Raw genomic sequence first — 14,599 nt, 5'->3', positions numbered from 1 at the left:
TTCCTGCTTGCTTCATCACTCTTTGTATTGTCCCATGTCAGTGTGTTTTCATTAACTTTTGTACTTTGACGTTCCTGTTGTCCACACTTCATTACTTGATCCCATGTGCCAATCAGACTGGGGCAGAGACCCACCTTCCCTGCCATTTAAAAGCCATAAAACCCTAAATCTTACCAGTATGGATACCAAACTTGTAGGTTCTCCTGAAAATAAATGGATTGATGCAAGCTCAGGAGTGTACGGTTCCACAAAATCTTCCAACACATCAAAGAGTGATTTGCCTGTCAGTCTTAAAAATGTAAGTTTTTGTTTTACTCAACTTGCTAGACATGTAATGTTGACACATGTGATAATGTTTTCTTTACATTCACTCTGGTGTTGTCAATCTTTGATATCTCATAATGAATTACCCTGTATAATGCTGTCTTGGGCCACTCTCTTGCAAACTGTTAACTTGGATTTACAGATGGCAACAGAGATAGTATTTGAAGTGTTTGTACATTCTCTTAAGGAACTCTTTTTACTAAAGCTTAGTGCACTCTGTAATGGACGTGCACCGAGTGCCACATGGCTCATAGGTATAAAATGGTTCATGCAGCATTTAGTGAATGCTAATGTCCATTAGTGCACTAAGCTTTAGTAAAAGTGCTTGTAAGTTTAAATGAAAAATATTTGACTTTGGCTTTGACGCTTTATATATTTCCATAGGATATGGGTCCCTGTTTTTGTAAAAAATAGATTGATACATAGGAATTTTGGTAATAGTATACTTGCTACAGTTTTGAAAATATCATTCAACTCAGTGGTTCCCAAACCTGACCTGGGGGACCCCCAGCCAGTCAGGTTTTCAAGATATCCCTAATGAATATGCATGAGAGCGATTTGCATACCTGTCACTTCCATTATATGCAAATCTCTCTATTCATTAGGGATATCTTGAAAACCTGACTGGCTGGGGGTCCCCCAGGACAGGTTTGGGAACCACTGATTCAACTTAAATGTCATTTATTTCAGTTTTTATTTAGCTCACATCTTTTCATTAGTAGCTCAAAGCAAGTTTACATCTAAGTACAATAGGTACAGTGGTGCCTCACACAACGAACTTAATTCGTTCCAGGAGCAAGTTTGTTATGCGAAAAGTTCGTTATGTGAAACGCGTTAAGCGCAGTGACTAATGACTGCCTGCAGTGCCTGCGCGGAAGGATTCAATACATCGGCAGCGATCGTGGAAGCTCGGGCGACTTCGTTGTGTGAAACGAAGTTCGTTGTATGAATCATGACATGAAGTTCGTTGTGTGCAGCGTTCGCTGTGCGAGGCGTTCTTTATGCGAGGCACCACTGTATTTTCCTGTGCCCAGAAAGCTTACAATATGTACCTGAAGCAACAGAGGGTGAAGTAATTCACCTGAGGTCACAAGGAACATCAATAGGATCTGAACACTGGCTTCTCTGACTCTCAGCTTGCTGCTCTAACCTTCTCCACTCACTTTTTCAGATAAAATTGGGTTTACATAACCCATATTCAAAATATTTTTAACTGGATCATTCTGTTCAAAGAAGTATTTTTTCTATTTTGTTTATAACTGATCAATAATTCTAACCCCAAGGAACCAGGTCAGGCTGTATTGTACATAAATATTCATTCATTCCATTTTCTATACTATTCTCCCAGGGTAGCTCAGAACGGTTTACATGAATTTATTCAGGTACTCAAGCATTTTTCCCTGTCTGTCCCGATGAGCTCAAAATCTATCTAATGTACCTGAGACAAGTTTCCAAGTTTAATATGTATTTGATTAATCGCTTATATCGACTTCTAAGCAATGTACAAAAGATAAAAATATTGAGTTACAATAATCAAAGGGAAACAAATTATATAAATATGACTGACAGGACAAACTTAATAGATACAGAAGGAAGGGGTAGGTGCAGAAATACAATTTAAAATAGTAAAGAAAATGCGCTTCCTTAAGTAAAGGAGTCACATGATCAAATTTTTTAGCATTCCTTATAAGTTTTATTGAGGCGTTTTGAACAATCTGCAGGCGACAGATTTCTTTTAGAGTAATTCCTTTGAACAATGCTTTGCAATAATCCAGTTTTGAGATCACCAGCGAATGAACTAGTATATTCAATGATTTGGGGGGATTAAGTGACTTGCCCAGGGTCACAATGAGCAGTGTGGGATTGAACCCACAACCTCAGGGTACCGAGACTGTAGCTTTAACCACTGCATCACGCTCTCCCTTATATTGCCCAATATACCTACTACATTCCTGTTGGTGAACTTCGCTTAGTAGGTCTTAGTTTAAATGCAAAAATGATTGTGGTCTTTGTGCAGAGCTAAGAGTTCCTTCAGGTAAGGCTGCCAACTGGATCCAGATTTGCAGGCAGGGTTGATCCAACCCTCGTTTTATCCCATTGCATACAGGGACTTGTAGTTTTGATTTCCCCAAATCATTCGCTAAGAAAAGCAAGACGAGACCCAGCATGCACTAAGGTAAACCTGGGATGGGATCAACTTTCTCATGCAAATCTGAATTCAGTTGGCAGCCTTACCCTTAGGGTAACTTTAAAGCGTTTTCCACTGGGAAACTGGCTACAGTAAAACTATGTGAGTGTGTATATACATATAAATATCCATGCTGACAAGAGAATATATAGTTCTATGTAGTGGTCAGTCTTTGGAGGAGCTGGGCAGTTTTACAAGGTATGTGCACATTTTATAAATTGATGGGCACCTCCATTGATTAGGTATATCTTATGTAGCACTGGGGCATAACACAGATCCTGCACCAGGAATATACATATACAGTGCTAGCCAAATTATTATGGATTTTATAACATAAATTATTGAAAATGACTATTTTATTGAAAAATACAGAAAAATGTGAAATTTAATAACAAGTAAACACCAAAAAGTCCAACAGGACAGAGAACCCATGGGTATAAAACAGTACAAAAGGAAGTGGGAACGGACAATGAACACTCCCCTGAAGATCACTGATATAAAACCAACTTGTTTATTTCATAAAAGGACACAAGCAGAAGCTGTGGACCCAACAGTTCTCACATTTACTGCCACTGCATGTTCTCTTCACTCCTGCTGAAAGCACTACAAACTCACTTTCCTGTTTTGCAGACACAAGTTTACTAATATTTGGTTGTCCCTGGCAGTGGACAACGTCTTGCGACAACAGACAGATATTCTTTTTGATGGCAAAGTTTCTCCTCTTGTCAGCTTTTTTCGATAAGACACTCTCAAACTGTGGTGAGATGTTCAGATTCCAAGCAATTTCCTTCTGCGTTAAGGTTTTTTTTCTTCAAAAAGAACATGAATCTGACACCCCTTCCCATTTCTTTGGACTGATACCACAATTCTTACCCATTACTAGATTTTCAAGTTCAAGTATTAATATTATACAGCACAAACACTTTCTAATGACTAGAAAAAGTTTGCCTAGTGGTTTTATTCTGAATTGTGTTTTCCTCTATTTTAATAATTGTTTTATGACTTTGTATTTCTATTTCCTTAGTGTAATACCATTGTGTAAACCGCCACGAACTGATGGTTTGGCGGTATATAAAAATAAATTATTATTATTATTGTTAAATACCTTGAATTTAATAAATACAAAGTACACCCAAAAATGAGGTGTTTCGGTCTGTAGTATTAATCTTCCTACAGTAAATAATAATTTGCTGCAGTTGTCCATCTGTGCTGAAATGTAATTGAGGTTAAGTGAACATCCAATGAAGTGTCTTCAAATCTCAACTGTCATTCTGAGGTAGCATACCTGTTCCCAGCACAGACATTCCATGCAGTAAGCATTAGCTAAACACAGCAGCTTACACTGATTTTTAACTGTCAGTAAGCACTCGGCATTGCCAAAATCCATAATTTAACCAGCACTGTATGTTGAAAGGGTGTTCCTTATTCCTGGTCTTGTGTGACTCAACCAATGGTTGAATTTTTTTTTTTTAAGGGGGGAGGGTAGAATTCCTTTCAAGGCCCAAAGTGTGTCTGTCAGCAGGTGCAAATATTTTTTTATGGGGTGTTGCAACACACGCGGATAGATGTGAGTGCTCAGGTATATAGCATAAACTAGACTCTGTGCTGACATCAAACTAAAAACATAGATAGAGTCTACGGTGGAACTTGTACTTATGCAGAATATTGTAAGTTATGCCCTTACCACTAGAACTTAGACACCCATACCTTAACTCTATGGCTGGTATTTGTGTTCACACTTGAAGGCACATATTTTCGCTGTTATATCAGTATTGGTTTATATTAATGGCTTATTGAGGTTAGTATCCTGCTCTTCATAGAGCATAACAGAGTGTTATACAATTTAAAAATAAGTAAACCTTGTAGAAAAGAGAACCATGTAACAGACAGGAAAGGCAAAGTTAATGAACAATAAAAAAAGAAATTCAAAATTAAAGAGCTAAAAACTAATAAATTCATAATAAAAACTCAAATCGCTGAGGAAGCTCAACCATCTGTTGATATAGTCTTCAAAGGATGACTATAAAGTACAATAGATGCCTCCATTCCTTTATAGAAATGGCTTCTACCAGGCTTCTAATTCTAGCATTATTTCCTATATATAACCATTGTGCAACTACTGAGACTCCCTCTCCCAGATGCTATGAATGTTTCCTCTACACTCCCCACTTAGCTAGCCAACAGATCAGAGTCTGGTCCAATAGTTAAATCCCAAGCTTTCAAACCCAGTCCTTTTCTCATTTATTGTCATGTTTCCCTCATCAAAAATTTAAAGGCTCCATATTGGTAAGTTTTTATTGATACACGACTATCCCAAATGAAACCATAAAAGACTGATTTCCACTTCTTTTAGCAGACTGAAATGGAAAGCATCAACGGGACAGAAGGCAACTCAGATTCTAAACCAAAAGGTAATTGCAAAAGCATATTCTGAAGAGGGTATAAAATGTGCTGTTTCTACTATATGGTGGTGGTTTATGCATGAAAGATAACTTAATCTTCACGTTCGTGTTACCTGTAAATTGGAAGAATGAGAGAATTTTCAGGAAGGGGATAGGCCTGTGCACTGGTTGCTTAAGCCTTATACGTGAAGCGTCTGACTATTTTTGAGTGGGTCCTTTTACTAAGCTGTGATAACACTAGTGTGTGATTACTGCTGCTTAAAATGGCTTACTGTGGGAGACATAAGTATCCAGTGCTAAGTGTGAGCTCTGTGAATACAAACCAAGCGCAAAAAATATTTTTCCCACAGAAGGGAGCAGGCAGAAAGCAGGTGTTTCTGCAATGATCAATTAATGCAGAATTAGAATGTGAGCACTTAGGCCTGGATTCTGCAAAGTGTGTCCCGATTTTAAGCAGCTGTAGGTGTCCTACAGCTGTCTAATCAGCCAATCGGGACACACGTGTTTTAAAAAAATGCTCCCCAGGCAGGCCGCCTATATTGAAGGTGTCCTCCGGGAGCCTACGGAGGCCCGCAAGACCGCTTAAGCTCGCCTAAGGGCCTTTGGTGAACCTAGGTGGCCCTACGCGTCTCCCTAGTAGAGCGAGATACGCTTACAATGTAGGGCAGCAAAATGCTGGCCTACATTGTAAGTAGACGTGGCTGCTATACTTATCGCGGGAAGGTATCTCCCTGCTGCGATAAGTATAGCGATCATGGCTGCCTGTCCCCCGTCCCCCCCATCACCGGCAAGAGGGTGCCCCCAGACACCCCCAATCACCGGCAGGATGGTGCCCAACCCCTCCTGCTGGAGAATGCACCCTGACACCCACGATCACCAGCAGTAGGGTGCCCAACCCCTCCTGCCATAGGATGCCCCTGATCGCTAGCAGGAGGGTGCCCAACCCCCTCCTGCTGGAAGGCCGCCCACCCACACAATCGCTGGCAGGAGGGTGCCCAACTCCTTCTGCCAGAGGATGCTCCCCCCTCCCCCGCGCTATTGACCTGCGCTAACCTCTCACCCCCCAACTAACCTCTAATTGTTGGCCGGATGGATGGGTTTTGCTTCTAGCCGGCAGGCCTGCCTTGTCGAATGAGGCGGGCCCACCCCTTTCTGGCCCATCCCTGCTAAGCCTAGTGTAGTGGGGATGGGCGGTCCTGCCTCATTTTGACAAGGCGGGCCTGCCAGCTGGATGGTAGCAAGACCCGTCCATCCAGCCAACAATTAGAGATTGGTTAGGGGGGAGTGTTCTAGCGCAGGGGAGGGGTCGTCCTCTGGTAGGAGGGGTTGGGCATCCTCCTGCCGGCGATCGGAGGTGTCAGGAGGCGTCCACCAGCAGGAGGGGTTGGGCACCCTCCTACCAGTGATCGTCCGGTGGGGGGGGGACAGACGGTCGCTATACCTATTGCGACAGGGAGATCCCTTGCCGCGATAAGTGTAGCGGCCGCATCTACTGTAACCAGTGTCTGTAACATGGACGTCGGTTACAGAATCGGGGTTAGTGTAGACACGATCCTGTATAGGATGCCCCTCCCGGGTGTCTTGTACAGAATCCAGGCCTAACTGCCTACAAAATAACCATTGATAAGTGCTCATGAACAGATTTTCTTTAATAGCAATATTAGCATATGGCCATTAATTGAAAAAAAAAATAGAAAATTAGCCATTTTACAACTGTGTTAAAAATGGCCTTAGTGCATGAGAAAACCTTTCTAAAAGAGCACCAAGGCCACTTGCCACTGTATCTTAGTACAAAGACCCCTTTGTCTACTTCTTGGAATGTCTTTCAGTGATTTAAGATGAAAAGGACTGATGCTTTAAATACATTTTAGAGGCTTCTTGTAACCAAGCACCTGGCATTCATTGTGTGTCTGCAAAAGACAGAATTTTCATAAAGTTGCAAATTTCATGCTGTTTGAACTCCTTTTATAAGAAAACAGCCATGGTAGCCATACAGGTGATAATATACCTCAGAATTGGTCCAGCTCCTAATAGCTATCGGGTATTTTAAGGTGATGATGACCTCAATGCATCTTGCTGCCACTTTCGATGTTGTAGCTCTAAAAATTGCTGCTTTTTTTGTTGTTGTTGTTGTTGGGAAAGGTGTTTGGAGAAAATAAAATACTGAAAATGAGCACTCAACAGTAGTTCCTAAAATAATGTAAATGGAATTTTGTAATGGGTTTCCCTAATAATCTTATGATTTTAATAAAATTGAAGTTTTGTACTACATATATGAGGGTGGCAATGGATAGCCCAGGATTTAGGTTATAGCATTTTCTTCCGCACAACCACTGTAGAACTTTTGCCCAGTGGTTATAGTATGTTTAGTCTTTTTTTCTTTTTTTTTTCTGTAGAAAAAAATATATATAGTTGCCTTTATTCCCATCTGAATTTTCAGGAAATGAAATTAAGGAAGAGATGGGTGGATTCAAAATTGTGAGCAAGGAAACAGGACCAGATTTAAGTTTCATACAAAAGCAGAACTTTGGCTTCTGGGTTCTTTATATTTTAAGTTATTTTCCACTGTTTTTTTAATGTTAATAAACGTGACTCATATGATTTGAAGCTGCACTGCTAGCTGCTTAAAGTGCATAGAAAGTTCTGGAGTAAGATGAGTTTTCACAGTAAATATTGATTTAGTGCACAATTGTGATTTATAAGTTGCCGTGAGGGAAATAGAGCTGAGTTACACGGTCCATATGATGGCTTGTTTAATTTTCTGAACGATTGGTCTGAGTAAGATTATTCTAAGTTTGTAATATTTAATGTTAATAGAATTGTGGGTTGCTGTTGTGTATATTTTATATATTGTAAATTAACTGTTTTGAGCTTCTGATAAGCAGAATATAAATTAGAGAATGGCATGGGGACAAATTTTTCCCTGTCCCCACGGGAACTCATTTTCCTGCCCCTGCCCCATTCCTGCAAGCTCTGTCCCCATCTGCACAAGTTTCAAACACTTTAAAATCATAAGTGTTTGAGGCTTGCTTGGTTAAGGCAGTTTACAGGAATGGGACAGAGACGGCAACAAAACTCAGGGGGGGGGGGGACGGGGAAATTGAGTTCCTGTGGGGACGGGGATACATTTGTCCCCATGTCAGAATCATTTCACCTCTGGGCTGTCAGTTCAAATCAGTTCCCTGGGCCATATCAGTTCCCTGGGTATTAACGATATTGCGGTATATAAACTGTTGTTATTATTATTATATAAACATTCTCCTTGCAGTCTGTTAGATGGCTATGAATCTGAATTATGCTTATTGATCTGTGTCAAGGACACGGGGAGCTGAGCACTTGAAAACTGTCTGATATACATTCAGTTACAGCACAATAAGGAAGAAATAAATCTCCAGGGTGTCTTTCAGTGCTGAGGTGATCAGACAAGTGCAGCATCATCACCTAACATTGGTTCTGGAACAGCTAGATTTTATTCCTGTGGCATAGAAATTGTTGGTGTGTATTGACGATTTTATTCAAAATGACAAATCCTTTTCAGAAGCTCAAGAGGAACCATATGTAGACCCAGCTAGTGATTTCATTTATCTACCTGGGGATTTTAGTGTTTCTATCCATTTGGTTCCCAAAAGTAAACTTTGATAACGCACAAGCAATCTGAAGATATTACTGTATGTTACCAGCTATAGAATGACACAGGGACAGATTTTTCCCTGTCCCCACAGTAACTCATTTTCCCGTCCCGGAGAGTTCTTTTCCTGCCCCATTCCTGCAAGCTCTGTCTTCATCTGCACAAGCCTCAAACACTTTAAAATCATAAGTGTTTGAGGCTCATGCAGTTAAGGCAGAGCTTACAGGAATGAGGCAGGGACAGTGACAAAACTCACGGGGATGGGACAGGGAAATTGAGTTCCTGCAGGGACGGGGGGAAAAATTTGTCCCCTCTGTCATTCTCTATTACCAGCATCTTACCCTTGCAGGAACTAGTCTGATTTATTAATGTCAAGGATCCAACATGGCCACATTCACCTACAGACTACATCCTGGATAATAACTGCAGGGGAAAATTCAAAACCAACCCCTGTCAGTCTGCACTTCCAAACTACAAAGCAAATCAGTATTTCTTCTTTCAGATTATTAGCATGTCCACCTGTGTGCATTTGTACCCTTGCAGGGGATATTCTAAAGGTTATCTAACTATGTAAATTCCATTAGTTTATACATTCTAAACTAACGAAGCAATAACTCTGTTTTACATATCAGCTTACCACCAACATATTGAAATTATTTTATATCTTTTCCCCTGCTCCTCCCTAACTCCTCAAACTAATACCTCTCGAATCCATTATAGATTCAATCCCTACCCCATCAAGCATTCATTTCAGAAACTTTCACACACTTTATGCCACCCCCTATCCCATGTAATAACTTCATATCTTTTAACCATTTTATCACATACATGGAATGTTCCTTCAGAAAACTAAACTTTATGGCTGATAACATGGGTAGTAGGGCAGTAAGTTCATGCAGGACAGTGGTCTTCATTTATTGTTAAGCTGAGGCCACTTTGGATTCTAATAGCTGCAGAGCCACCAAATATCTTCCCATGTGGGACCAGAACACAGCTGACTAGTGCATCAATGATATGCATCCCCATCAGCCCACCTTCAAACATCAGTGGTGGATATCTTCAAGGTTGTCAGCATGTCCAAATGCATTGTCTTGTTTGAGAAATGCCATGTCCTTCAAGCATGCGTCTCTTCCCCTCATCCACTTTCCCTTTACTGTTTTGAGTCCGGGTAGAGCAATAAGAAAAATATAAGACAATGAGAGCAGCCCCAGAAGTCTCCATGGGCCTTGCATTGAAGAATACAATGTAGGGATTGAAATGTACTTTTGTTAGCGTTTGTTAGTAAATAAACCCTATTGGATCAGATGGGACCTATGGTACATAATGTACTTTAATATGAGTTAGTATGTGCTAATGTGGCACCTTTAATGTAGCCTGCAAGTGCCACAAAGTTTAGTGATATTTTTTTTTTTTTCAATTGTGCTGAAAATTAGGGATACACCATTTGTTAGCATGCCTTAAACTTAATAGGCAATTCTGTAATTGAGTGCTTCTGTTTCTGTACCCCATGCATGTATGAAGTTAGAGTACCTTCCTTGGATAAGTTTACACTTTTCTATTCTACAATTATATTTGCTTATATTCAGCTAACTCCCCATATGAGTTAAAAGCAGATTAGAGGGGTCATCTTACAAAGCTGTGGTAAAAAGTGGCCTTAGCGCCCTCTTACGTGGGTTTTCCCCCCATTTTTACTGCAACCAGAAAATGTCCGATTTTTCCTATTTTCCAAATAATGGCCATGTGCTAATGTTGCCATTAGTGTGTGGCTGTTATTAAAAATTAGTGTGTAAGCCCTTGCTACACGTATTTTGTAGGTGGTAAGGGCTTTCGTGTGAAGTACTAGTTGGTGCAGAAACACCCACTGCCCCACATAATGCACCTTTTTAAAAAGAAAACAAAAAAACTTTTTTTTAGCATGTGATTTGCATGTGTCCATTTGGAACTATGGTATGCCTCAATGTGTCTTAGCCAAAATCACCTGTAAAACTAGCCACTGATGTAATATCCAACTAATTAATCACAAGCCTCAGAGACCTTGAATTCAAGCAGTGTGCTGCAAGATGCATCATAAGGTCAGAATCTCAATCATTGGCTTGTGACACAACTGTGTAGGTGCTTTAAATATTTTTAAATATGTTTTTCAAATGAATGTTAAATGAAAAATGTTTGAAAATATAAGATAATCAAAATATCAAATATTTAGCAATAGTGCATAAACTCATAATCGGCACTTATCTTAATGAAATTCGGCACTGCACTTGAGACCCGACGGGGCCACCGGTTCACCTATACTGGCTTCGTCAGGGGAAATGCCAAAACAGCGCAGAACAAAATTTCTTAATTCGGAAGTGCTGCTCACAAAATGAACTCGCAGGCCTTGAGCATGCGCAGATGCTCAAGGCCCAGCAGAAGAGGAGGCCGATCTTTGGGCACCGGCACCAAGCACAGGACATGCCGGTGCCGGTGCCCAGATGACTGTAAGAAGCGGCGGGGTGGGGGTGTGTGTGTGCCAGATCACGGGGGGGAGGGTGCCAGATCACGGGGGGAGCTCGTAAATCGAGCCACGCTCGGTTTCCGAGGCCCGATTTTGCAAATGTTTTGCTCGTTTTGCAAAACACTCGCAAACCGGTGCACTCGTAAACCGAGGTACCACTGTACTGTGTTCCATATATGGCCATTCAGTTGAGGATGGGCTGGGGAGGGCTTTGATGGATGGGATGGGATGATTTGGATGGGCTGGAGTGAGCTTTGTCCGAGACTCCAGTAGATGGAACCTAAGTACAGTACCGGGCAGAGTTCTGAGTTTCTGGCCCAGAAATATCTAAGAAAAAGGACAATTTTTAAATTAAATAATTTATAGAGCATGTACAGTTGGACAGACTGGATGGACCATTCAGGTTTTTATCTGCTGTCATTTGCTATGGTACTATCTACTAAATAAAGTGGTTAAAGAAAAACACATAAGAGCTTTGAAGTTATATCTAATGGTAATATATTCCCAAGTGATGTCACCTAGTTTCCAGCATTCTTTTGTAAAGTACTTCAGGAGTACTTTACATGCGTAAGTGCTGGTGGGGCACCTAAGCCCTGCTACACAGGTAAAGCATGGGAAAGACAGTGGGTGGGGTTCCGTTTAGACATATACCCTAGTTCTGTAATCTTTTCTGCATATTTTTATGCTTAGCATACAGAATTTCACACGCCAGTTGTAGAATAATGGCAACTACGTGTGTCACTTAATTGTTAGGGGCTAATTAATGTTGGTTTGCAACTTGGTTTGCAAAGTGCTTAACGTTAAGGGGGTGCGTAAGTTGGAGGGGCATGGGCAAGTTGGGGAATATCAAAAGAGGATGAAACGGGGACAAATTTTTTCCCCGTTTCTGCAGGAACTCAATTTCCCCATCTCGACCCACGAGTTTTGTTGCTATCCCTGCCCCATTCCTGTAAGCTCAGCCTTAATTGCACAAACCTCGAACACTTATGATTTTAAAGTGCTTGTGCAGATGGGAACAGAGCTTAGGCATTGGTGGAATGAGGCATTATGACATCACAGTCTGAGCTCTAGAATGTTGCTACTTATGATTTTAAAGTGTTTGAGGCTTGTGCAGATGAGGACAGAGCTTGCAGGGATGGGGCAGGGACAGGAAAAGAACTTGTGGGGATGGGAAAATAAGTTCCTGTGGGGACGGCGAAAAATTTGTTGCCGTGTTATTCTCTACTCGAGAGCTATTCTGAAGATGAGAGATACCACTAAAGAGCTTGTGCTTGCTGTTACTAAAGATGACAAGTGTCCTTCCCATTCAGTGTTTCATACCTGTGTGTGTGTGTGTGTGTTAAAACAATGTGGAAAGACCTGTTGGGTTTTCATGGTAGGTCCCACCCATGGCTGATGGATGGCAATGCATGTTTGGATAAGCATGGTATTGATATTGAATGTGTTCTTTGTATTTCTCAAATAGAATCTGAGCCTATTTCTTTGAAAAACTATAAAAGACGATCACAATTTTTTGAGCAAGGTAAAACACCTACCTGTTAATGTTTGCTTTTCGTGGTTCTGGGTCCTCCTGTATCTATTTCCTAACAGCAAGACTTTAAGGTGCTGGGTACTAAAGCCTCTTTAGCCTTTTGCTTCTTTCCATTAAGACAAACATAACATAATATATTCTTTCTCTAGGGTCGTCGGGTTTCTCATACAGTTCATGGGTCTACCTTTGTGGTAATGGGTCTTCCTGTGTGTGGATCACACCTTTTTTCATAGTGATATGCTGTTTTAGAAATCTCTTTCAAAATGCTTAGTAGTTTCTCTTTGACAATAGAAGGAAGAAAAATTCGATTGTAATATTTAAACTTGTAGCAAGTCATAAACAGCATATCACTAAGCATAGCACCGTAGAAAATAGTGTGAAATAAAATTTGAAAAGGAGGAAAACAAAGGGGTTAGAGCTTTAAATTTTAATTCCTCCCCTCTCACAAATTGAGCTCAAGCTAAATTACAGTCAGGTATGTGTTTCCCTGCCCAAGATTTAAATTCTTTTGGACTTCAGGCAATAGTAAAGTGAGAGAAGCAGGATCTGAACCCTTGTTCTCAGCTGCCTTGACCACTGCAAAGCCTTTTGGGTCCTGGTTTCAAATTTTTTTACTCTGAGCATGAAGTTGGATAGGGGACTTTTTTTAAAAACAGGGCTGTTTGTGCTGATAGCATCTCTATAGTGATGGTTGGAAATGCCACATATTGATACAAAGCATGTACTAACTGAACACACAACACTGTTTGCTGTATATGTATGACCCTGGAAGGTGTTTGTGTTTCTGGGTTTGCTTTTGCTGTATTATGCATGCCGCATTCGTGACGTTTCACACTTTCTTCTGTTTGGTGTGATCTAACATACGTCTCAGCTCCTGAACTTAAGTGGAAGAGCATAGTTTATAGAATGCAAATAATTCATGTAGAGCTGCTGAGCAACACCTCTTAGTACTGCCAGAATAAGTGGTTCTCGTATCTATGCCTCTTTTCCCCTTGGTAATGTATCAAGACTCTCTCTGAAGTGTAAATCTCACTTATAGTATGTATAAGTAGCAATTGTGAGAAAAATTGCTACTTATATAGCAGCATGTGGCCGTTTAAAGGGCAGACACTCTAGGCATGGATTGGATGGGCCTTCAAGGTATACTTGTGTGACATATGCCATGAGAGCAATATGCATTTGCCTCTAATCTCACTGTCAACCATTATACATGCTTCAAGTCATGGATGGCCGCTGGCTACGTTATTTTGAACTGAGGCATTGGGAAATGCTTAAGGGGGGAATTGTGCTCATCTCTGAGGTTGAATACCGCCTCCTTTTGCCATAAATTTCCTTTTCAAAGCGTGACTCCTTAATCGGCTTCTCATGTAAGTGGTGCTACTCACACTTAGGTGGAAAAATCACATCTTATATGTGTGTGTAGTTCTGTCTTAACCTCTTAGAAATGAAGTTCTTTAAAAAAAAAATAATAATAATGGCCTGTACATGCTGCTTTGGCACTATCAGTATTTTATAAAGGGCTCTGCATTCATCAAACCTTTTATAAAATGTTAGCATGTTCTGAACCTGTGAATCTAAATCTGTTTTCTATTCAAGATGACCTATTTAAAGTTGTCCTCTTACTGTCTTGAAGCAAGTTGGGCGTGAAAAGTTTTCCTTCATATCTTCTCTTCTAATACTAGTATGAATGAACTAGAATTTCAATCTGAGCTTATGTGGCTAAATGAGTCTTTAGGAAAGAGATCTGCGATGGCCATAATTCAGTTATCTCCACCATTGAGGAGTAGATGGTGTGAAGGAATGTGGTCAGTCTGTGTATTCCACCGATTAGCAGAAAAGGGCACTTACATTTTGTATTTAATTTTTCTCCTTCAAACAGGAGGCTCAGAACCTGCAATGCCTGATGTAAGTAGTCTTGAATTATTGTTGCATATTTATGGTATTTATCATAATGATTTGATCAGAAACATATGTGCTGCAGGCAGGTTATTCCATTTACTGGTCATCACTTATGTAATACTTGTATGTTTTT

At 40.5% G+C, this 14,599-nt stretch overlaps 1 protein-coding gene across 12 annotated transcripts in view; it reads left to right on the top strand.

Annotated features, from left to right (window-relative positions):
* LMO7 (LIM domain 7) overlaps positions 1–14,599 on the top strand; it is a 444,867-nt gene that overhangs the window by 375,380 nt on the left and 54,888 nt on the right. For 6 of the 12 annotated variants that reach the window (XM_033950185.1, XM_033950177.1, XM_033950178.1 and 3 more), the window contains 4 exons: positions 117–298; positions 4,866–4,923; positions 12,502–12,558; positions 14,447–14,472. In XM_033950185.1, the coding sequence (XP_033806076.1) occupies positions 117–298; positions 4,866–4,923; positions 12,502–12,558; positions 14,447–14,472 (323 nt within the window). The remainder of the gene's footprint in view (positions 1–116; positions 299–4,865; positions 4,924–12,501; positions 12,559–14,446; positions 14,473–14,599) is intronic. The other 6 variants (XM_033950184.1, XM_033950189.1, XM_033950179.1 and 3 more) reach the window with 5 other exon arrangements.

This window comes from Geotrypetes seraphini, chromosome 6 (assembly GCF_902459505.1).
Source record: "Geotrypetes seraphini chromosome 6, aGeoSer1.1, whole genome shotgun sequence".
Lineage (NCBI taxonomy): Eukaryota > Metazoa > Chordata > Amphibia > Gymnophiona > Dermophiidae > Geotrypetes > Geotrypetes seraphini.
Note: the sequence above shows the minus strand (reverse complement) of the source record. Positions and strands in the feature narration are given on the sequence as shown.